Source organism: Myodes glareolus, chromosome 1 (genome assembly GCF_982192425.1).
Source record: "Myodes glareolus chromosome 1, mMyoGla1.1, whole genome shotgun sequence".
Taxonomy (NCBI): Eukaryota; Metazoa; Chordata; class Mammalia; order Rodentia; family Cricetidae; genus Myodes; species Myodes glareolus.
Genome location: NC_142026.1, coordinates 16,633,659 through 16,656,096, shown reverse-complemented (window position 1 = coordinate 16,656,096; position 22,438 = coordinate 16,633,659). Strand labels below are relative to the sequence as shown.

At 50.0% G+C, this 22,438-nt stretch overlaps 1 protein-coding gene across 4 annotated transcripts; it reads right to left on the bottom strand.

The window, feature by feature from the left end:
* Positions 1-663: 663 nt before the first annotated feature.
* Rufy4 (RUN and FYVE domain containing 4) lies at positions 664-22,389 on the bottom strand. Of its 4 annotated transcripts, XM_087904191.1 has the most exons (13): positions 21,816-22,389; positions 21,332-21,477; positions 20,189-20,315; positions 19,964-20,070; positions 18,800-18,925; positions 18,362-18,468; positions 17,958-18,101; positions 16,581-16,650; positions 14,492-15,127; positions 13,631-13,737; positions 7,186-7,332; positions 2,223-2,333; positions 664-1,277 (listed from the first exon to the last, which is right to left on the bottom strand). In XM_087904191.1, exons 3-13 carry the CDS (start codon positions 20,298-20,300, stop codon positions 1,175-1,177), a joined length of 1,770 nt encoding a protein of 589 aa, XP_087760317.1. In that variant the 5' UTR covers positions 20,301-20,315; positions 21,332-21,477; positions 21,816-22,389; the 3' UTR covers positions 664-1,174. The 4 variants fall into 4 exon arrangements, with proteins under 4 accessions (XP_087760317.1, XP_087760325.1, XP_087760320.1 ...); XM_087904199.1 differs by lacking the exon at positions 21,332-21,477 and having other exon boundaries at positions 20,189-20,426; XM_087904194.1 differs by lacking the exon at positions 21,332-21,477 and having other exon boundaries at positions 21,816-22,388.
* Between the last annotated feature and the right edge of the window lie 49 nt (positions 22,390-22,438).

Below are 22,438 nucleotides of genomic sequence, written 5' to 3'. Positions count from 1 at the left end.
TTCATCCCTAGGTATTTTCTAGGAGAAATAAAAGTATAGATCTACCAATGCCTGTGCCTGAAGCTTACAGGCACCCCCAGGCAATAACTGGCAACTAGAAAGCACTCAAATCTGAAACAATGGGTAAATGTGTGAGTAAATCCTGTTAGTGGGATAACTGACAGGAATAGAGCCACAGGGCCTGGTGAGAAGGCGCAGAGGGTGCAGGCTCTTAACTGCTAAACTTGATGGTGCAAGTTGGTTGATGCTTGGTTCTTGGGACCCACATGGCAGAAGGAAAAAGGCTTCTCCAACAAGTTGTCCTCTGACCGCCACATGAATCAGGAATGCTGCATGCATTACACACACACACACACACACACACACACACACACACACACACACACACACACACACACATTGTCGGAAAGAACTGCAGGGATATGCACCACCTAGACAAAGCTCAAACCAGTTATGACAAGTAAAGGCAGCAATAAAAAGTGAGCCGTACAATTTCAATTCTGCAAATTTCTAGAAAGTGCCTATGCTTCCTGGTGACATGAGACGGGGTCAGGGATTGCCTCAGCATGGAGGCAGGGGTTGAGGGAGGGTGAGGAAGCTTTGTAGCCGATGTCTGTGCAGAGAGATGGCCTCATAAATGTATATTAAAGAAAACTCAACTCATCAAATTTATGCAATGTTTATTGTACGTCAACAGTACCCCTATAAATCTATGAAAAATGAAACAAACCAAAGATCCCTGAAGTAGATCGGAGGGGGAGATTGCAAAGCCCAGTGTATTTGGGCTTCACTTCCTGTGAGGGATTTGGGGGAGGGAAGTATGGATAGGAAACAGCTGGGCTTGGGCTGTTCTTATTCATGGTCACGGACTCACTGTTCCTCTAAGAACTTTACGAAGGGTTCATAGCCTGTCTTCCTCGCATCAAACGGAAGCTTCTAGAGCTGAGGCATGTTCCACTCAGTCCTTTCCACAGGAAGGCAGAGCTAAGTCTGTCTGTGGACGGCCAGCGCTAAGTCTGCCTGTGGACGGCCAGTGGTTCTCTCCCACCCCTCACAGCTGTGCTGGTGCCTCGGCTCACCAGCTTGCAGAAGAAAAGCGTGGTCATACTTCAGGGAGGGAGTGAACTGAGAGGGTGGAGGGGGTAGCTGTCTTAGGCTCCTCTTGTGATTTTGGTCAGCTGATCTGGATTTCTTCCCGCTGGGCACAGGCTGGGCAGCAGTGTTCTCTCTTCTTGTAGTCTGCAGAGCAGGCATGGCAAACCAGGCCTCCACAAAGCCTGGGGAGCAGAGACAGGGAAGCCTGAGCTGGCTTCTAGGGGGGCATCTGCCAATGCTCATGGTCCAGCAGGACAGCCTTTGATTAGCTCAGGATGCTTCCCTTTTCCCACGAGAGCATCTAACTCAGGTGGCAGCTTCTCCTGATGGTTTGTTTCCTTCTCCTGCTCTTCCCCATGATGTCAGTGGAGCAGGGAATGGGGGTGGGGGATGGGGAATGAGCATCTGTGCAGATGCTGTCTTTCTGTACAGAGGTGCTGGGATCCTCTCCCTAGACAGAAGCCCAGCAGGGCATTCTGGGAGGCTACTGGCCTCATCTTCTAGGACCTTCCCTCCTTTGTGGCCCTACCCACTGTTTTCTTTCAGGGGTCTACTTAGCAGCAGTAGCCAGATGGGGTGACACACATGGACACGGCTCTTTATAAGCACCCATTTCTCACGCCCTGGCATGGCGGTGAACATCTGTAAAGTCATCGTGCAGGACTGGCTGAGTCAGGAGGATCAAAAGTTTGAGTTCCTTCTGGGTCACATAATGAGTTACAGGCCAGCCTGGGGTACATCAAGAGAACCTGCCTCAAAATAGCCAGCGAAACCAGGGCTGATGAGATGGCTCAGTGGCACTTGCTGCTGTCTGAAATGACCTGAGTTCGATCCCTGGAACACACATGGTAGAAGAGGACCAATTTCTGCAAGTTGTTCTCTGTTTTCTACACATGTGCTGTGGCACACATGTGCATGCAAACGCGCGTGCGCACATGCGCACGCACATACACACACACACACACACACACACATACACACACACACACACCACACTGAAATAAATGTTAAAAAGAAAGATCTTAAAAGCTGAACAAATCAAACAAAACTAGGCATTTCCCTTGGTCCTTCCTTCCCCGGGTAGACAAGGGGCTGTGGATTTCCTAGACTCTGTGCCTTCCTGGTACCTGCAGGGATACCGACGAGACAGACGCCTGAAGACCTTGTTGCAGTCCACACAGTGTCCGGCGGCCACGGCAGACAGCTGCTGGAGTCTCTGCCACTGGTGGTCCTTCTCGCTGATGGGTAGGGTGGAGGGGGAGACAGAGAGAGAGACAGAGAGAGAGAGAGAGAGAGAGAGAGAGAGAGAGAGAGAGAGAGAGAGAGACAAGGAGGTGGTGATGGAGGAGACAGGGCCTCACATTGGCCTGAAACTTGCCAGGTAGGTGGGGCTGACTAGCCACTGAGTCCCATAGATCTGTCTGCCTTTGCTTCCTTAGCACTGAGATTGGTTGAATGAGTCCTCATGTTTGCACAGCAAGCACCTTACTGACTGACCTAGCTCCCTAGCCCTCTTCTGTGGTGAGTGTGTATGTGCGTGTCTGTTATTGTTTGTCTGCATACATGCAGACAAACACACACACATATGTGTATGTATGTATGTATACACACACACACACACACACACACACACACACACACACACACACACATATATATATAACTCAAATAGGTGCTTGTGAGATTGCTCAGTGGGTAAAAGTACTTGCTGCTCAAACCTGGTGACCTCGATCTGCTTGCTGGAATCCTTCCAAAGGTGGAAAGGAGAGGGTGGACTACACAAAGTTGTCCTCTGACACACATGCCCCCACCATGCATGTGTATACAAACGCACAAGAATAAATAAAAGTGTTTAAGTAAAAATCAGACTGTACCGAGGGTTTATAAAAGCCTAGCCACCCTCCTCCTTCCCTCTCCTTCTCCAGTGACAAACTGTTTCTCCTTGGTATTAGTCAAGGTAAATACTCCTCTGCAGCCGCTTCTCCCTGGTATTCCTTCCACATTTGAGTAACAGGCTCACATGCTTCCTTCGACAGAGGTTGTTCTCTATGGAGTTCCTTCCCTTGATCGTAGAGGAGTCATCTCTCTGTTACCATGCCCACCAGCTTCTCCTTCCTCCCACTGTGGTCCGGTCCCTAGGCTGGGTTCCTCGGCCAGTAACTCTGCTCAATTCGCAGGATATAATTCTGTATCCTCTTTCTGTTACCCACAAGCTATACCCTATAACTTCCATTCTGCAAGCCTCCTGTTCCTTCAGGCCCCCCACCCCCAACATGTCACCTGCTAAAGCAACCACTGTGGAAGCCACTAGCCACGAGTCTGCTTTGATATAAATCAAATAAGAGGAAAACTTCAGTTGCTCAATATCTCAAGTTTGCAACTTCTTCATGAGATTAGTAACAATCGTATCACAAACCACAAAGCACTCATCTTCACAGAATATGCAATTTGAATATGTTCTTTTGGGGGGGGGTTGGGTTTTTCTGTGTAACAACCCAACTGTCCTGGAATTAGTTCTTGTAGACCAGGCTGGCTTTGAACTCACAGAGATCCGCCTGCCTCTGCCTCCCAAGTGCTGGGATTAAAGGTGTGCATCACCACCTGGCGAGTTGAATCTTTTCTATATTTAATATTACATTCACATTCCATGTTGTGCACGTGTGTGTTCATCTGTGGTGGATATGTACATATGTCTGCATATGCGCATGTATGTGAAGGCCAAAAGTTGCCCTCCACCCTTTTTGAAGTCAGGTTTCTCACTGAGTCTGGAGCTCTCTGATTGGGCTGCAAAGGCTGGCTAATGAGCTCTGGGGATTTCTGCGTTTGCCTTCCCCGGTGCTGAGGTTATAGGTGCACACTGGTGTATCTAGCTTTAATGCTGGGTGCTAGGGGAATCGCAAGTTAGGTCCTCACGCTTTCGTGGCAAGTATTTTATGTACTGGCCATCTCCCCAGGTTCTACATTCTTTTTTTTTTTTTTTTTATTCCAATTGTCTTTTTTTTTTTTTTTTTAGATAGGGTTTCTCTATGTAGCCCTGACTTGCTTAGCACCAGTACTGGATTCAATTCCCAGTATTGCAGAAGCCATACAAAATGAATAAGACAAATGAATAGTATTTATATTATTAGATAATATTTATGTTTCCTAAATAACTTGTGCTTTTAAAATTATATTGGTGTATTTATTGTACTCTGTGGGTATGAGCACATACACACTACCATGTACACAGGAGACCAGAGGACTCTCTGGACTCGGTTCTCTACTCCCACCTTGTAGGTCCCACAAATCAAACTTGGCAGCAAGCGCTTTTCCTGCTGAGCCCGCTTGCCAGCTTCTTTCTTGAAAGTCAGGGAGACTGGATCTCTGACTGCGGCCCAGGCTGTCCTTGAGCCAATTGGCTTCTGCTTCAGTGTCTGAGTACTAGAGTTAGTGTAAGCCACACTCTGGGCCTTTCTGGAAGTTCCTTATTGTCTTTCTTTTCATTTTATTTTTAGTTTTATTATTATTTTATCTGTATGCGTGTTTTGCCTTCATGTATGTCTGTGTACACATACATGCAGGGTCTAAGGGGACTAGAAGAAGGTGGCTCATTCTCTGAGACAGGAGTTATAAACAGTTCTGAGCCGCCTTTTGGGTGCGGGGAATCGAACCTGGGTCTTCTAGAAGAGTAACCAATTCTCTCAACCTCTGAGCCACCTCTCCGGCTCTCTGAGTGTCTTTCTGGACTCACTGCATTTTCTGCTTTAACATATGATTTCCCTCCATCATCATCATCATCATCATCATCATCATCATCATCATCATTACTACTACCATTATCATTGTAGTTGACAGGTTGTTTTTATGTAGGCCAGGCTAGCCTTGAACATGCGATTTTCCTCCCTCAGTTTTCCTCATACTGGTAGTTCAGGCGTGTACCCACTGTGCCCCACTTCCCCTGAATCCCATCTTGGTGACTCCCTTTCCTTTCTCCTAGCTGGAACTGTTGCTCCCAGAATTACACCTTCTCCTTTCTTGGCTTACTTCCTTTTTTTTTCTCTGGAGCACATCCTCAACAAGCTTCTTAAGAAAGGCTATGTGGGAGTTGAATTTTCTGAGACCTGTCTTATTCATGTCTGTGGCCATCACCTTCATCATTTAATCTGGTTTATCCGGACTTTTCTGAGAACTTGAGAATTATTGCGTCATAGATGTCGACACATGGTGAGCCCTCCTATCCTTAAGCGTTTTAAGACAATTTGAAAATCATATTTCTCTTTGCTTTTCTAAAGCTTCACAATGCTGTATCTAGGTATGAACAACACATTTTCCCTTTTGTTCATTCTGCTGAGAATTTAGTGAGATCTAAAGACTGATGTCCATCAGAGCCTGCATTTTTAATCTTTGCAATACCTTATTTGATAACCTACTTAATTTTAGCTCTTTTCTTTTTGAAACCTCTGCCAGTTGGAGAGGGTATTGGGACTCCTAGACTGGTGTGTGTGTGTGCGTGTGTGCGTGCGTGTGTGTGTGTATACATATGGTCATGCGTGTTCACATGGAAGTCAGGGGTTGACACTGGGCGTCTTCCTCAGTTACTTTCCACCTTGTCTTTTGAGACAGTGTCTCTCAGTGAGCCTAAAGCTCAACCATTGGGCTAGATTAGCTGGCTAGCGAGCCCTAGGGATCCTTTCACGTTCCTCTCCCTAGCACTGGGTTTATTACCACTGGCGTTTAGCGTAAATGTTAGGGATTCTAACTCTGTTCCTCATGATTACATAGCCATTTACCTACTGAGCCATCTTCCTAACCCCCAACCTCCCCACTGATTTCCCTGTCCCCATTTCTGTTGTTGCTTGTACCTGCTTTTCCTGCTTATATCCTATTTTCTGGGAGCCTACTTTTAATTAATTAACTAATTTAGCTAGTTAATTAGTTAGTTTTTTTTTTTGAGACAGGGTTTCTCTGTGTAACAGACCTGGCTATTCTGGAACTTTCTTTGTAGACCAGGCTGACCTCGAACTCACAGAGATCCACCTGCCTCCGCCTCCCAAGGGCTGGGATTAAAGGCGTGCACCACCATACTGTTTATCTTTATTTTCTAATCCTTTTGGTGAATTAAACAAATCAACAGTCTTACGGTTTTGTTTGTTTTGTTTTTTTCTAAAACAGGGTCTCACTACAGTCCACGCTGTTTTAGGACACACATCCTGCTGCCTCCACCTCCCCATTGCTATTATGACAGGCCTGGCTGTGTACACACACGTGTGGTCAGAGGGAGGATAGCTTTCAGGAGCCGGTTCTCCCCTTTCACCACGGGCTCTGGGGCTCTGCTTCAGGTCAGCAGGCTTGTGAAGCGAGGACCTGTTGTCTGCCCTCCTTGAATTATTTGTCTCCTCCAAGCTGACCTCGTTCTCTTTTCACTGTTAATGTGTGGATTCCTTGCACAGGAATTTAGTTCTTGACTCCAGCAACCTGTTTATTTTCACGGAACCTGACACCAATGGTGTCGGGTCCCCTGAACTGCATGGAAGGAGTGCCCATGTGTGTGAGTGCCCATGTCTGTGGCGGCACACGTGTGTCTGTTATCTCCCTACGTGGCTCAAGGGCTAGTGTGCGTTACCTGTCTTCCCCATCACAGTGGGCTTGGGGGCTTGGAACAAACCCTGGTAAGCTTAACCTCGGGCATCTAGTACAGCTGCCCAGGCTGGACCCACCGGCCCAGAGGCCTAAAGAAGTCCAGTGGGCAGGTGGGTGTGGGCATGTGGTCACTTCATGTGTCCTACATGTCAGTCCCTTCTAAACGCACAAGCTAGAAAAGATGGGAATCTCTTCTGACCACAGTGGAAGACAGAGGGCAGTTCTTGAGGCGGGGACTCTGTGGTTTATATGCTGTCTGTCTTTAGTGGCCAAGTCAGCACTGACCCTCAGTTTTCTCCTCGGTAACATGTGACATGTAATTAGTGACAGCCTGAGGTCACAGAAGGAAACAACTTCACATGTGAAAGGTCTAGACCCCGAGAGTTGCTAGAGACGCGGTCTTCAAGCTTGACCTCCAGAGTCCTTCCGGCTCCTCCTTTCCACCCCAGCCCCAGCCCCAGGCCTTCTTACTGAATCAGTTCCAACACCCTCCTTTTCATGGCCCGGACCAGGTCCCTCTGCCCTTCCAGCTCCTTCTCATACATGGCGTCCCTCCTCTCAGCCTCCTGCTGCTTCTGTTCCAGCATCATTTGCAGTCGGGCTCTTTCTACCTCACACCTGGGGACAGGAGACTCGGTTTTAGGAGAAAGGCTCAGAACCTGTGATGGGAGCCGATCTACATATAGGTACAGCATCTACATACATGAACATACAGAGGCACACAACACACACACATCACACACCATATGTACTACATATTGCACACACTATACATACCCACCACCGACCACCTCTCTGCAGTACACACACACACACACACACACACACACACACACCACAATAAACGTGTATACCACACACCAAAATGAGCACCATTAGACAGATTCAGCAATCGCAGAAAAATAGAAACAGGGCCTAACCTTGAGTGTTCCCGTAGAGGGTGCTACTGAACATTTCCTTCCCTCTTTCCCGCCCTCCTTCTTCCTTTCTCTCCCTCCCTCTCCCTCCTTCTCTTCCTCCCTTTTTCCTTCCTTCTTTCCCTCCCTCCCTTTTAACATTTCCACTTTAAAGTGTAACTTTGGAAAGGTATATTTTGGGGAGGCCTGACTGGAAGGAGGGTGACCGCCTAGCAATCTGGGCTGCGGACACTACACCCAGCTGGGAACAACTGCCCGTGGAAGAGAGCCCTGGAGGTCTTGGGGTGATTATCTTGCTTTAAAGTATTTTTGGAAGCTGTGCTACATTGTCTTTTCGATTTAAACAGCAGTAGGAAAAACATGACTTTCCTAAAGTTCTGTCTCTGTTCTGGGTTTGGAACTGCCGCAGCTCTATTCTTGCCTTTCTTGTTGTTGTTAGTGGTTTTCTAGAAGGTTCCAAGAAGTTTACTAAATTGAAAATAAAAGAGCCCAAGCTTCTCTCTCCGTGACCTGGTTGGGAGTGTACACCAGCTAGCAGTGGGTAGATGCTAGTGAGTCCAGGAATCAAACCTAGGGTCTTGTACAAGCCAGGCGGGCACTCTATCAGCCCTTGAACGATTGGCTTTTAAAGTATAGCCAGTTAGCAGGCCCCAAAACTGAAAGCTGGGTGCACTTTCAAATCTTGCCAAGAACCGAACTTCCAAAAGGCAACGAAAGCAGGCAGGCCTTGTCTGGACTTTTCTTAGCTGCTGACCTCCAGTTCCTGTAGAGGGCGCTATCAACATTTTCCTCAACTAGTTCTCGGGCCCTCTAGGACTCTAGGACCTTCCTTATGTGACATGACCACCGTGGGGTGTGTGTGTTGGCTGGGTGGGAGGGATAACCCTATCAGGCCCCTACTGTGTCCTGGTGGCTATTTTAGGTGCCAGCCAGTAAGAGGGCTGCAGCCATGGCTCCTGTAGGACTTAGGTAATTAAGACAAGTTTTGTGACTGAGCCTTCTAAGGGCCATGGCAGAGACTAGAGAAGGTGCTGGAGGGGCCACTGAGACAGTCTGGCCTTGTGAGTCTGTGAGCTGGAGTGGGTTGTCTGCCTGAGTGACTGAAAGGAGGGTGCTGGGCGGGGACCCCAGGGAGAGGGCAGGAGAAGCGGGAGAGGCAGGGAGGTCAGCAGGGCTCCAGAGAGAGCCACTGAAATATTTCAAACAGGGATGGCAGGAGGGGATGTGGGAAGGACAAAGGTGTCTTGAGCCCCTAGTCTATACCAGGCATCGGGCTGAGGCGCTATGGCCTCGCTTCATTCAATTTTCACATTGTTGTCAGATGGGGAGTATAAGCTTCATTTCATGAGAAAGAAAAGGAGAGTGTCAGGTGGGGTGTCATTCTTGCCTCGGGTCACACAGCGTGGTGAGAGGATCAGAAGTCTGGACAAGAGTCAGTCCAGCTCCCCTTTGTCTTCTCCACACCTTGCCCCAGTTACCAGCGCTGTGCGGGCAGGAGCTGGGTAGAGCAAGTGGCTTCCTGTCAAGTCGCTCTGTCTTTTGGGATGGACTTCCTGGGTTTTGCTTACTATGGTACACCTGTCCCCTACCCACTCGTGGTCACACAGGTACAGCAAACACAGTTGGTGGAGAGGATGTGCCCGGAAAACTGGGACTGGCTGGTGGTGAGCCCCTGCCACTGGCTGGATGCCCATGGTCCTTTTGCCCAGTGGTGGGCTCAGTGCTTGGCTCCTGAGGCTGGGCTTGGCACTTGCTACTCCATCTGCAGTCTGACATGACTCTCCACCACCTCCCAGGCCACCTTCTCTCCAGCACGTCACACCTGACTTCTTGCCCAACAGTCCTCACCTGGAAGTCTGACTGGTGTCCCAGGCTTTACAGTTTACGGTTTACTTTCCACACAAGCCCATCCACCCCAACTTTCCCCACCTCTGAGAACAGTTGCTTTTAACTCTTTCTCTCAGACCCACGACCAGTCTCTTAGAAAGCCCTGCTTCAAAATTTACCCACAAATCAGCAGCTGCACCCCCTCTGCTCGGGCTAAATACCTCAGTTCTTCTCCTGTTGTTCTGACCGGTTTTTATGTCAGTTTGACACAAGCCAGGCTCGTAAAGGAAGAAGACATCTTAATTGAGAAAATGACTCTAAAGGACTGGCCTGTAGGCAAGTTTGAAGGGACATTTCCTTAATTAATAGCAGATGTGGGAGGTCCCAGATCACTGTGGGCATGACCATCCCTGAGCAGGTGGTCCAGGACGGTATATAAAAGCAGGTTGAACAAACCCTGAGAAGGCAAGCCAATAAGTGGCACTCTTTCATGGCCTCTGTATCAGCTCCTGCCGCCAGTTCCTTCTCCAACTTCCCTTAGTCACGTCCAGCTCTGTGGGACTGCCAGCTGAAATAAACCCTTTCCTCCACAAGCTGCTTTTGGCCATGGTGTTTTATCACAGCAAAAGAAACCCCAACTAAGATACCATTTACCAAGAAACTTTCTGGAAAGAAGGCCTCCTGGGAGTTGCTGATGTTTGCACGGAGAGGAAAGGCAGAACACATAGAGGGAATAGCAGGGTGAAAGGCCCTAAGGTGGGACTGGGCAAAGCGGGTTCAGGAATATGGTGGAGGTCCTTTTTTCCCCAGTGGGGTGAGAAAAGAACCCTCTAGTCTTGTTCCATAGGGTCAGACTGGACTGGTCAAGTCTACAAACTGAAAGTAAGTTGGAGAATTACTGCTAATGGGCACAGGGATCTTTAGGGAGAGACACCAGTGCTGTAAGATTGATGGAGCCAATGGCTGCACAACTCTGTCACTATGCTATACTAAAATCTTCTGGATTGTTGAAGAATTTATAAAGCACACACACACACACACACACACACACACACACACACACACACTATCATCATCATCATCATTATTGAGAAAGCATTTCTCTGTTTAGCTTTTAGAGCCAGTCCTGGAACTTGCTCTGTAAACCAGGCTGGCCTCAGACTCACAGACATCTGCCTGCCTCTGCCTTCCGAGTGCTGGAATTAAAGGCGTGGACCACCACTATTCGACCGAAAGCTTATATATTTACCCAATCAGACTACGCCATGCCCTTCCTCTGTTTGAACTCTATAACGGCTCCCATGCTACTTTGATTTAAAGCCAAGGTTATTTTGATGACTTCCCAGACTGCCCTTTTCTCCCTCACCTGACTGGGGCCAGAATGGCTCCTACAATCCTCCTTGAACCTGCTGTACAATTTCCCATATCAGAATCTTTGCTCCTGTTCTGCCCCCTGCCTGGAACATCTTACTAGCTGGCGTCTAAAAGTCTAGCTCCTCACTTCCTTCGTGCATTCACACAAACACCAGAGCTTCTGAGAGGCCTTCAGTGGCCACGCCACCCTCTCAAACACATCACTTCCTGTTTTCCTTCCCTGTTTTTTCTCCACACAACTCCAGGGGTTGGGGAGATAGCTTTGCAGGTAAAGTCACTCACTGCCAGGACTGACGTCCTGAGTTCAGACCCAGAACCCACAACGGTGAAGGAGAGAGCTGACTCTGACCCCCACATGTATGCCATGGTACGTGCAGACCTACAATTGTGCTTGTGTGCACTCATCCCCCACACCTATACATAGAATAACACATGTATGCCATGGTAGTGCACACCCACAAACACGTTCATGTGCACTCGTCCCCCACACCTATACATAGAATAACACATGTATGCCATGGTAGTGCACACCCACAATCACGTTCATGTGCACTCGTCCCCCACACCTATACATAGAATAACACATGTATGCCATGGTAGTGCACACCCACAATCACGTTCATGTGCACTCGTCCCCCACACCTATACATAGAATAACACATGTATGCCATGGTAGTGCACACCCACAATCACGTTCATGTGCACTCGTCCCCCACACCTATACATAGAATAATACATGTATGCTATGGTACGTGCACACCCACAATCATGCTTGTGTGCACTCATCCCCCACACTATGCATAAAATAAACAAATAATAGTAATAGTAATAAGCCCGTCCAACCCATTGCTCTGTATTTCACATGCAGATTCCTTACTGCGAGCAACATGAAGGCAGGAATTCTGCGTTTTGCCCACAAGAGTATTTTGGGTTTAGAATGGGTACCTAAAGTGTTTAGGAATGACCAAGTGATGGGTAGCAGGGTGACAGGGGTCTATGAGACAGTGCCCTCAATACAGGAAGAAGTTGGATGCTGGGACATCTCTCTGGAGCCTCTTAGTTGCTCCCTCCCATTTTTCTTGAAGTCACAGAGACTCTTGCATGACTAAGACCCCCACTTTCACTTAGGATCTGAATCACAGGAGTATTTGCTGGTCACAGCAGCATCTCAGGCAGTGAGTATTGGGTGGAGTCCAAGGAGCTTTGGGTTGGAGTCTGGGCTCTCCGGTCTGACCCAGCTGTTTAATAGACAGACAGTAAACTTCCCAGTGATTCAGTATGAGTCATAGACACTCAGCCTCTGACAAGGGCGGGACTGTTCCCTGACCTTGTTTGGAGAAGGTGTTACGGTGTCCTTTAGAGATAGAGACAGCGTGCAGACCTACGAAGACCAAAGGCAGACTCCGGAAGATCTTTGCACGGAGTAGACTTTTAAAACAGGCAGGGTTGTGACAGATAATACCTTTGGGACCTTGAGATCAAGGGAAAGAAGGGAGCATGGAGCTACTTGGCAGAGAGAGATAGGGGAATATAGTCAGGGCTCTGTATCCCTGTCTCTGGTTTTAACCAACCACGCACCAAAGATGTTTGGAGACAAAAACAAACAAAAACCCTAAACTGTGTATCTTGGACATGTCCTGATATTTTCCTTCTAATGGATCCTCATACAATGTAGTGGTACAACTATTTTCACAGCATTCAGACCAAGTTAGGGAGGTTCATAGAGCCCAGGGGAGGGTGTCCGGGGTTCTGAGCAGACCCTACACTATCATTACGCGGAGCACTTGAGCAACCATAAAGGTTTCAGTTTCCCTTGGGGTCCTGGAACCAACCTCCTGCTGATACAGAGGACTATGCTAAAAACAAAACAGCAAAAAACTGGCCTGGGGCCTGTAGCTGGTTGTCAGAGTGCTTGCCTACCAGGCACAAAGACTTAACTTTGATTCCTAGTACCATATAAACTGGGCACAGAGCTCCAGGCCAGAAGGATCGGAAACTCAAGACCATCCTCAGTTACGTGGCAAGTTTCAGGGCAGCTTGAACTGTATGTGTAACACAACAAAATTGACTGAGGGAGCCGGGCATGAGGGGCACAGGTGCGGTCTCAGCACTGACAGACTGGAGGACCGTTTGAGCTGCGTGAAATGACCCAATAACAACACCGAACAGCAAGAGAGGCCAGTGCCGTGGAGTCAGCCGCAGGGCTTGGCTCTCAGGTTCTCTCGGTTAACAAGCTGACACTGGGTGGGTCATGTAAGTTCTGGGTGAATGTCAGTCACTGTTATGGTTATCAGGAGGCCGAAAAGGTTGAAAAGGTTGTATAACAGGGAACAACAACAAAACAAAAACATGGAGGGACAATTGAAAATGAGGGACAAAGCCAGGCTAGTGGTTTATGCCTGTAATCCCAGCACCCAGGAGGCTGAGGCAGAAGGATTGTCATATGTTCCAGGACAGCCTGGGCTACAGAGTGGAATCCTATCTCTAAACACTGTGTGAGGAAGGTAGATTTGGAGACATGGTGGAGTCAGAGCTGGTTAAAAAGGCAGAGGGGCACCCAGAAGAGGTGGCAGGAGTCAGAGCAAGCATGGCAGGAGCGCAGGGACAGGGAGCAGGGCTGTCTCCTAGGGTTCTTGGGGAGACTGGGGAGAAGAGGACCGGTGAGCCTCATAGGATCAGGATCAATGCCTAGGATGGCACTGGCCTCAGTAACCTGGAGTTGTGCACAACACAGGGCCAGGTACACTGAGATACTCAGAGTCCTGGAGTCCCAGCCCTGCTGGTGTTGCCAAGGTTACCTGCTGAGTTGCTCCCGGAGCGTCTGCAGCTCTCTTTCCTGTGCCTGCAGCAGCTGCTCCCAGTGCTGGGCCTGTTCCTTTGCCAGCTGAAGCTCATACCTGGGGTCCTGGGGACAAGATGAGAAAGGAAGACAAGTTGAAAGACAGCAACCCCCGTTTGGGGCCCACCTGATGAACTTCCATATGAGGCTTTCAGCCACGCCTCTGGGAGCTGGGTGAGTCTGGAGTTACCACTTCTTTTCCTGAAATCACCAAGTTCTACGACCTGGCGGACTCTGGCTTCGAAGGAGGCTGAGAGATATCTTCAGAACCACCTTGGGGGAGGGACTCCTGGGAAAAGCAATGCCAAAACGTGACAAGTCGGGGGTACAGCCAAAGAGCTTAGGCACCAGGAGACCTCTGCCCTGGTAACGGAGCTTGACCTTTGTGACCCAAAAGACTGCTGGGATGTGGTCCCGAACTCAAATGTTGGCATGGCTAGGCAGGAAGTACTGATGGGTGAAGTAGGCCTCGTAGGAAACAATCACAGGGCCGGGACACCCTGTGAACTGAAGAATGTGTGACTTCCAAAGGGCCTCCCCAGACAGCGACTCTGGGAATCAAGCTGAAGCTGATTTGGAGGGTTCTGTGTGATGGCACACACCTATAACCACAGCATTTGGGGTGTCAGAGGAAGAGGATCAGGAATTCAAGGACAGCCTGGCTATAAAGCAAATGCGAGACCAGTCTGAGTTACAGAAGATCATTTCACAAACAAGCCCTTATACTGATCTGTGGGCTGGAACGGCATCCAGCTATCTCTTTCGACTCCCCCCGCCATGAGCTGCAGATCAGGCTAGAGAGGAAGCAAAAGCCAGGTACCTTGACCACCTCCTGCAGTGTCTCTTCTGCTCGATCCTCCTGCCTGCTCACACTGGTCATTCCTGTCCACTCTTGTGGCTTCTCAGTGGAGGAGTCTTCCTTTATTCCCAGGCCTTGCAGGACCCAGGGCTGTCCTAGAAAACTAGGTTGATCCCACCCCTGCCTGTTCCTGAATGTTCTGTTGTCTACCCTTCCTTGAAGGCTGGGGGCCAGCAGTCCTTGGTCATGGTCCCAGTTTGCTTCCCTTTCCTGGGTCCCTTCTGTTGTTCTCTGGTCTTCTGTCATCGTCAGACTTCCTGTGCCTCCATCTTCCGTTCCTGTCACCTCCTTTTGAGCCTCCTTCGCTCCCTCCCTCTGCCGCTGGCTGCTTGCTGCTGAATTCTTTGGGAATTTTCTGTTCTTTGGGCCTCCCTCCTTTTGGTCTAGCTGAAATTCCTCCCCTTCTGTTTCCCGGATGCTCTGGGGACAACTGAGGCTCCTGGAATCCCCTCTCTTCTTTTCCAAAGAGGTGGGAAGATGGCCATGCTGCAAGGGGGTAGGGAGGTCAGGTTGGCTGTCTTCTCTGGGTGTGTCTTGCAGACAGCTGGTTCCATGGATATCTGGTTGCTGCAGCTGTTCTCCTCTGGAGCAGCTCACCTGGGGAGAAGTCCCATCTCAGCAACTGATCTGGACATAGACCTGGGCCAACAAGGTTTGCTTCCTATTGGATTCCTAGACCTCCTACTGGGAAAAGTCACCAGAGCCAGATAATCTCAGACAGCACTCCCACAAGACCCACAAATCCAAGGGGAGAATAGCAGGTGTCTCAGCTCCTCCCCTCCCTGCCTCTGGCCAGTGGCATCTCCCTCCTTCGCCTGTGTTGATCTTATGTCTCCCTGAATTCCTTCACCTTCTCCTTCCACCTTTTCTGCTGTGCTTGATTTTGTGTTTCTGCATTCTCACCTCTAAGAGGGGAACAAGAATTCCTAGTTTACAAAATGGCGAGAAAAGTGTAAACAGACTACTCTGAAGAAGCCCCCTCGGTGGGGATGTAGCTCAGTGGTAGAGCACTTGTCTAGTATGTGTGGCCTTGGATTCAATCTTTAGCATAGCAAGGGAAGCCTTCTCTCTGCTTCTATTTTTCCTTGGCCATATCTGCACCCTACAGTCATCCCTTGATACTAGGAGAGTTGGCTCTAAGACCTCAAGATGGTGTTCAAATTCCTGGACACTCGAGCCTCTTCTTTAACATCTGCTGATAACCAATGCACATCCTCCGATAAACTGGAGTCCTTTCTAGATGACTTTACCTCCCCACACAGTGTCAATGCCATGGAAGTAGTTATTATACTGCCTTTTGTGGGAAACTCTGAGGGTAAAAGAATCTACAGTGTTCAGAACCAATACAATTATTTTTTTTTTCTAAATATTTTGTATGTGCGGTTGGTTGAGTACACGGATGCAGAACCCACGGGTATGGAAGGCTGACTGCACACTTAGCATAAATTGCACTGTGTTCCTGGTCTGTCTACACGAACAGTCCTTGAATTCTTTCAAGGTCTGAGACCGGGTCCTTAGCGGGGCCACATCTGGTGTCTGGAAGTCGTGCAACGATGACAACCTTCAGCTGCCACTTGAGAACAGAGCAGGAGCCAGGAGCCTTGTGCTGAGCTGCATGTGGGCTGTCTCAAGCCATCTACACAACTCCCCTAGGAGGTAGGACAGGAACTCGCCCAAGGACCTTTAGCTGAGTTTAGAAAGGGGCAGAGCTGGGCTGTGAATTGGGAAATCAGGCTCCTTAGTCACTCTGCTAACTGACACAGGCCAATTTGGACACTCAGCTCAGGGGTGTCAATAGAAGAGGGCTCCCTGGTCTGCTTCCTGCAAGCCTCCAGCCACCCCTATTGCCCTCTCCTCCCGAGAGTCCCAGTGGCTCCCACAGATGGCACTAGAGATCCCTTGTTCTTATTCCCCCTCCCTTGCTCCACACACTGCTTCCACCTCTGTTCTGTTTGGCTCTCTGAGCACCCACAGCAGGCCCTGCTCTACTTGGGAGTTCCAGTAGATAGATGATCAAGAAGCAAGTCAGGGTGAAGGCAGGCAGAGGCACCTCCTTTGGGAGACCTTCGGGCTTTCTGGGTCTCCTTTCCTGGGTCCGGCTGGGATTGGAGCCGCGGGACCTGAAACCAAGAGGCAGAACACCAGGGGTCTTTAGGTGGCTTGGTCCTCTAGTGGAGGCTACCCCAGCTTTGGAGCCACTCCTTCAGACTACGACTCTTCCTGTTTTCCAGCATCCCCTGAGTGGTTCCCTTTCCCCATCTAGCCGGCCATCCCATGTTCCATCTCCATATCCGTTGTATCTCAGAATCCTATCACCCATCCGCCCTCCTGACTTTTCCAGCCGGCCAATTATCTTTAGAAGCATGGCCTAGCTTGAGATGACACTGAGAAAGGAGAAGGCTAGAGAGAGGGAACAAGAATAAAGACGGGAAGGGAAGCAGGCTTCCAAAGGGGGGGTGGGAGAACAACCAATATTTCTACCCAGATATGGCACCTATGAGCCACAATAACCAACATGTCATGACACCCTAAGGGTGTAGTAGTGCTATACATACCTTGGTCGTAACTAACAGCTCTCTAATTGGAATTAAGACATCCTCAACAGGAGGGAATCATGCCTGGTACTAGAAACCTTGCCCACCACCCAGGGGTTGCGAGGTCATAGATCTTGGGGAAGAACCTACAGCCATCACTTACTAAACCAGTATAATCCCTAGCTACGTTCTAAGTATTTGTCTTTCTACACACAGATTAGTGTAGTCCTCACCCTCACCAAGGAAACTTCTCTTTGCAACAGATGGAAATCATTACAGGAAACAACAGCCAGTCAAGATGAAGGGTTGTGGAGCCTAGTCCCAACCGATACATATGCAATACATGTAAGGCTCAAGGATCATTGCCGAGGAGGGGGTTGGAAGGTGAGCCAGAGGGTCAAGGAGTTGGCTGCGAGGCTGTATCACCTAGGAATGTCAGGATCTACACCAATAAAACCTCACCAATGTGACTGCCTGACCGTGAGCCTGAACAAGGACACTAGCAATAGACATGCTAACGTGAGTGAGGGAACGTTCACGAGAACTCAATCCTACAAAGAGAATTACAGGCAACTAAGGAATGCTGAGAGCAGGAGACACAGTTTTTCCACCAACTGGTTATCCAGTAACAGATGGTTAGCCCTGAAAACACACAAATAACATTATGCAGACTGAGTGGACTGAATATGTGTGTGTTGTGTGTGTGCACATGCGTGTATCTCACAACAATTAATGAAAAAGGAGCCTGTGAGTTTGAAGGAGGGTAAGGAAGAGTATATGGGAGGGTTTGGAGGGAGGAAAAGGAAGGGGACAGCAAATATAATTATAATCTCAGAAAAAATTCTTAAGGGGAGGAAAGAATGGCTTCCATTGGAGGCTGAGAGCCCACTCACTCTGAGAACATGGGCCAGTCTTCATCCAGGTCTGGCCGCTGCAGGTCCAGGTTGAAGGCAATTCCGTTGAGGGCATAGAGAGAGTCCAAGATGTCTTCCTGGAGCTCAGAGCACAGCAGAGGGCTCCGGGGACCATACCATTCCCTGTGTGAAGAGGAACCAGCACATTTGGCCCTTGCCACTCTTGACCTCTGAGAACTGGCACACCACAGGGGACCTACCCGGGCAGGTGTGGTTGAGCTCAGCCTTGGAAGGCAGAAGCCCAAGCCAAACTGAAGACCCCTAAGCCCTTTCTCCTTTCTGACACTCATTCCCTTATCTCTAACTGTCAGTCATCCACTTAGGAGCGAAGGAGGGTAGTGGACTCGATTGTCATACATGGGTTGATGGCCTGGAAGTCCTACCTAGTGAGATCTGGGCTCAGGAGGCACAACTGCATTGACTCGGCCAGCTGTCCACGGGCAAGGCAGAGTCGGATAAAGGCGCGACCCTTTCCCAGAGAGGTCTTCAGCTACAAGGAATGTGGAGGGCCAAAGAGAGGGCAAAATCAGGATGGGGAGCTGGGCAAAATCAGAGAGCACACAGATAGGAACAAGAGTGAAGGAGAAAGAGCGGGCCAAGGTTAGAAGAGAAATGTGTGACTGAAGGTGAGGCCAGGTCCAACGAGAGGCGAGGAGCAGGTGAGAAGCCTTCTATTAGCGGAGCAGGTCTGAGTGACACGGGACCTAGGGAAGGACTGTATGCCCGCCCCTGGCCATTCTTTGTCCACTGCTGGTACCACTGGTACCAGAGCTTCCTTGTGCTCCCAAAGTCCGTTCCTTTCTCATCTCCTTCTCTGTTACCTTGTTCTGTGAGCATACGAAGCTGATCTGCTCCGTGCATCCCCGCTGTCCTCGCAGGGCAGTGAAGAGGAAATCCCAGTAATCCTTCCGAGCCCCCAGGAAGCTCCTCTGTTCTCTCTGGTCAAACTAGGATCAAGACGAGAGAAAGAAATGTGTGCCAGTGGTTCCTTCAGGAACCTACCTAGCACCCTGGCATGTTGGGAGTGCCCTGGGAAGAAGAAAGGGCTCCTGCAGACAGGCCTTTTTGTGAGGGATCTGGCTCTGCTCTTACTGGCTGTGTGATGGGGATAAGATATTTGCTCTCTCTGAGCCTGAGTTCACAGTCATTCATTCACAAACACTTCTCTAAGTGAGTACTTCACTATGTGTAGGCCCCATTCTAAGGCCTGTGAACAATGAACAAACCAACCCCACACAGCTTACATCTTGGTACGGGAGTCAGAGGATGAATAAATTAAGTTCTTAAAGCATACAGTGTGTTAGATGGTGATGGTGGCTGTGGAGGGAAAAAAGAGAATAGAAAGTGTGTGTGTGTGTGTGTGTGTGTGTGTGTTAGTTATACACACACAGAGCACAGAGAGAGAGACAGACAGACACACACACATAGAGAGAGACAGACAGACAGACAGACACACATATATATATATATATATAGAGAGAGAGAGACAGACAGACAGACAGACAGACACACACACACACACACACACACACACACAGAGAGAGAGAGAGAGAGAGAGAGAGAGAGAGAGAGAGAGAGAGACTGAAATTTTAGCCTGAGGAAGCCTTCAGATCTGAGGGTCATGGGAACAGATGTCACGCAAGTATCTAGGGAATAGCATTCCAGACAGAGGGAATGTAAAGAGAAAGGCCCCTAGACAGGTGCAATACTGGTGTGCTATGGGGGTTGGAGACAGAGTAGGAGGGATATTTATGTTTGGGGCGGGGGAGAATCAAGGATCTCAAGAGGTAAAAATGAGGAGAGAATGAAGGCCAGTCCTGGCTTCTAGGAGACAGTTTATGTTATGAAAGACTTGCTCACTAAGCAAGGAGACAGTGCCTGGGAACCAAGGAAGACAGTGGCCTGGATATATCTGGGAAAGCTCTCCTGAGTATTCCAAGCCAAAGAACAAGGGAGGGGAGGAGAGGGGAAGTGGACAGTCCCACCTGCAGCAGCAGCTCCAGACAGCCACAGAGTCCGCGTAGCTCAGCGCTGGTGTCTGTCACCGGCCCCTGCCCATCCCCGTATCCCTGAAGGATGGCGGAGACAGCATCTGCAAGGAGAATGATAGACAGCAGACATGGGGGAGCCCGGCCTTGGAGGGGGATGCTCTCCAGAACCCCCACTTCTCCTGCAGCTCAACCCCAGACAATTTCACAAGCCAGACTCACTTTTTAGGTTCCTGGTGATCTGTAGGATGGTCTCCTCTTCTGCCATGGAGACTTGGGAGTGACGTGGTTCCCTACGATGCTCTGGGTTCAGCTGCCCACTTTCCTCATGCATAGATGGGAAGGGAGTCTAGAGTTGAGCGAGAGCATTCTGGGGTCACACAATGGGTTAACCGGTGGAATAAAAAACCCAACTCTTTCTTCCTTTCTTTTCTTCTTTAAAAATAGTTTACTGAGTACACTGCAAGGAATCAAAGTTACTTCTTGAAGGCCAATGTATAGAGATGTGACTGTGACTCCCACGTATCCAGCCATCCCTGGTATTGGTCACCCTGGTCATTGCTGACATCTTTATCTCAGTTCTCAGTGGAGCCCCTTGGTAGCCTCCAGAATGTACTGTGACACAGATGACTGGACACAGAGAGGGAAGATCTCAATCTAGTACCACAAAGCTAGAAGCTCAACTCAGATCTGTTTACTTGGTGTGAGCACAATGGCAGCGCCCTGTGGGCAGCCGGCTGGGACCTGTCGCCTCCTTTCCCCTTGGCTAGCCCCAGAATGTCAGCAGAGTGTCATCGCCTTGAGACCTACATTAATCCTTTCCGGAGCCCCAGCTGAGCGGAAAATGTGTGTTTCCTGGGGAAAGCAGGCAGAAGTAGAGGTGCAGGGTTAGGACTGAACCCGATGTTGGGTGTGAGGAGTGCAGCACCTGGGTTTACCCCCACCATCCTCTCTCGGGGGACTCTCCTTCTGCCTCCAACTGGTCCTGGGACTCAGCAAGGGACACTGTTGCCCTTGAGGGATGATGAGCTTAGCTGAGATTCTGGTATCAAAGTCAGGCCCAGGACGAAAGCCCAGGTGTCCAGCCTCCCAGGCAGCAGCAAAGGAATTTGTGGGTGAGGTAGCAGCCTACGGCAGTGGATGAAAAGGAGAAAGAAGAAAAGAGAGGATGGGACAGCAGGGCCCCGGGATGGGAGTTGGAGGATGCAGGGCCACCCTGGTCTAGTTACTCGCTGTCTTCCAACAGTTCACTCTTTCCCAGGCCCCAGTTTCCTCATCTGTAGACCAAGAATTAGACAGAAGTTCTCCACAGACCTTCAGGATTTCTCTAACCCATCCCCAAACCCAGGGTCTCCCCGTGCTCACCTGGGAAAAGCCTGCCTGGTTGGGGTGTGGGCATCAGGGTTCTGCAACCTGGGTATGTCCCTTGTGACTGTGGGCTTGCACAGTCCTTCCCAGTTCTCCTGCCTGGGGAGTGACTCAGGCCCTGCCTGGAGAGGGCTGGACCAACCCTGGCCAGGGAGAAGTAGTAGAAAAAGATTAAGGCACCACCGAGGCAGAATGGGTGGCTCCCGCAAGCTGATCTGGCATAGGGGCAGTTAGCAAACAAAACCGACAGGGGCCTTCTTTCCCCGGGCACCTGCGCCTGTCTTTCTGTCTTGCTGCCAGCAGATGGCGGAAAGAGGCTGACTGAGGCGCTAGTGAACGCGTTCCTGTCACTGGACTGGAGGTGGCACAGGTGGAGAGAGGACAAACGATCACCAAGTATCTTCACTCCCCTCTACCCCAGCCAGCTGCGCCATCCTTGTCAGTGTTGGGTGCCTTCCTCACAGTCCTAGTGTCCACTCACCAGGGACGGAAGTGAAACTCCGGGTGAAGCGCCAGGTGGGCTGCTCTCGTAGGGTGGCCTCTCTTCGCTGACCTCTCTCAGCTTCCTGATGTTGGGGTCATCATTTTTCTAGACTAGACTGGCCTGGGGGCTGGTCCTGGTAACTGGGAACCGAGGGTTAGGGACTTCTAGAACTACTGTTACAGGTAGACGAACTACCTGTAAGCAGGACACAGCGATCCTCAAGCCTGCTGTTCTCTGCTCCACGTCCCGCCTTTCTTCCTGGTGCAGAACTCTGTTCCCCACACCCGTCCTCCCTGTCGCCGTCTCTGTCCCCTACAGATCCCTTTTCTGTTGTCAGTCTCTTAGTTGCTTGCTGGTCACGCCGTCGCTCTCTTTCTTGCACTGCTAGTTCAGCCTGTCCCAGGGACCACGCTGCTGCCCCTCCCGCGTTCCGGTGCCTTCGGTCCCCTCCCCACCGTCTGCCTCCTGCGTCCCTGTCGCCGCCCCTCGCAGGGCCCCCGCACTCCCACTGCCTGACAGAGTCGCGGCGGAGGCGGAGGCGGACTCCGACGGGGCGGGCCGGGGGCGTCACCCTCCTTCCCCACGTCGCAGACGCCCGGGGCCAAGAGGTCGCTAGGGCT

Coding starts and splice junctions, on each gene's coding strand:
- Rufy4 (XM_087904191.1), bottom strand. CDS start 20,300: ATGCATGAGGAAAGTGGGCAGCTGAACCCAGAGCATCGTAGGGAACCA. Junction 20,071..20,188: donor GATCACCAGGAACCTAAAAA/GTGAGTCTGGCT, acceptor TTCTCCTTGCAG/ATGCTGTCTCCGCCATCCTT. Junction 7,333..13,630: donor CTCCGGGAGCAACTCAGCAG/GTAACCTTGGCA, acceptor TCCTGTCCCCAG/GTGTGAGGTAGAAAGAGCCC.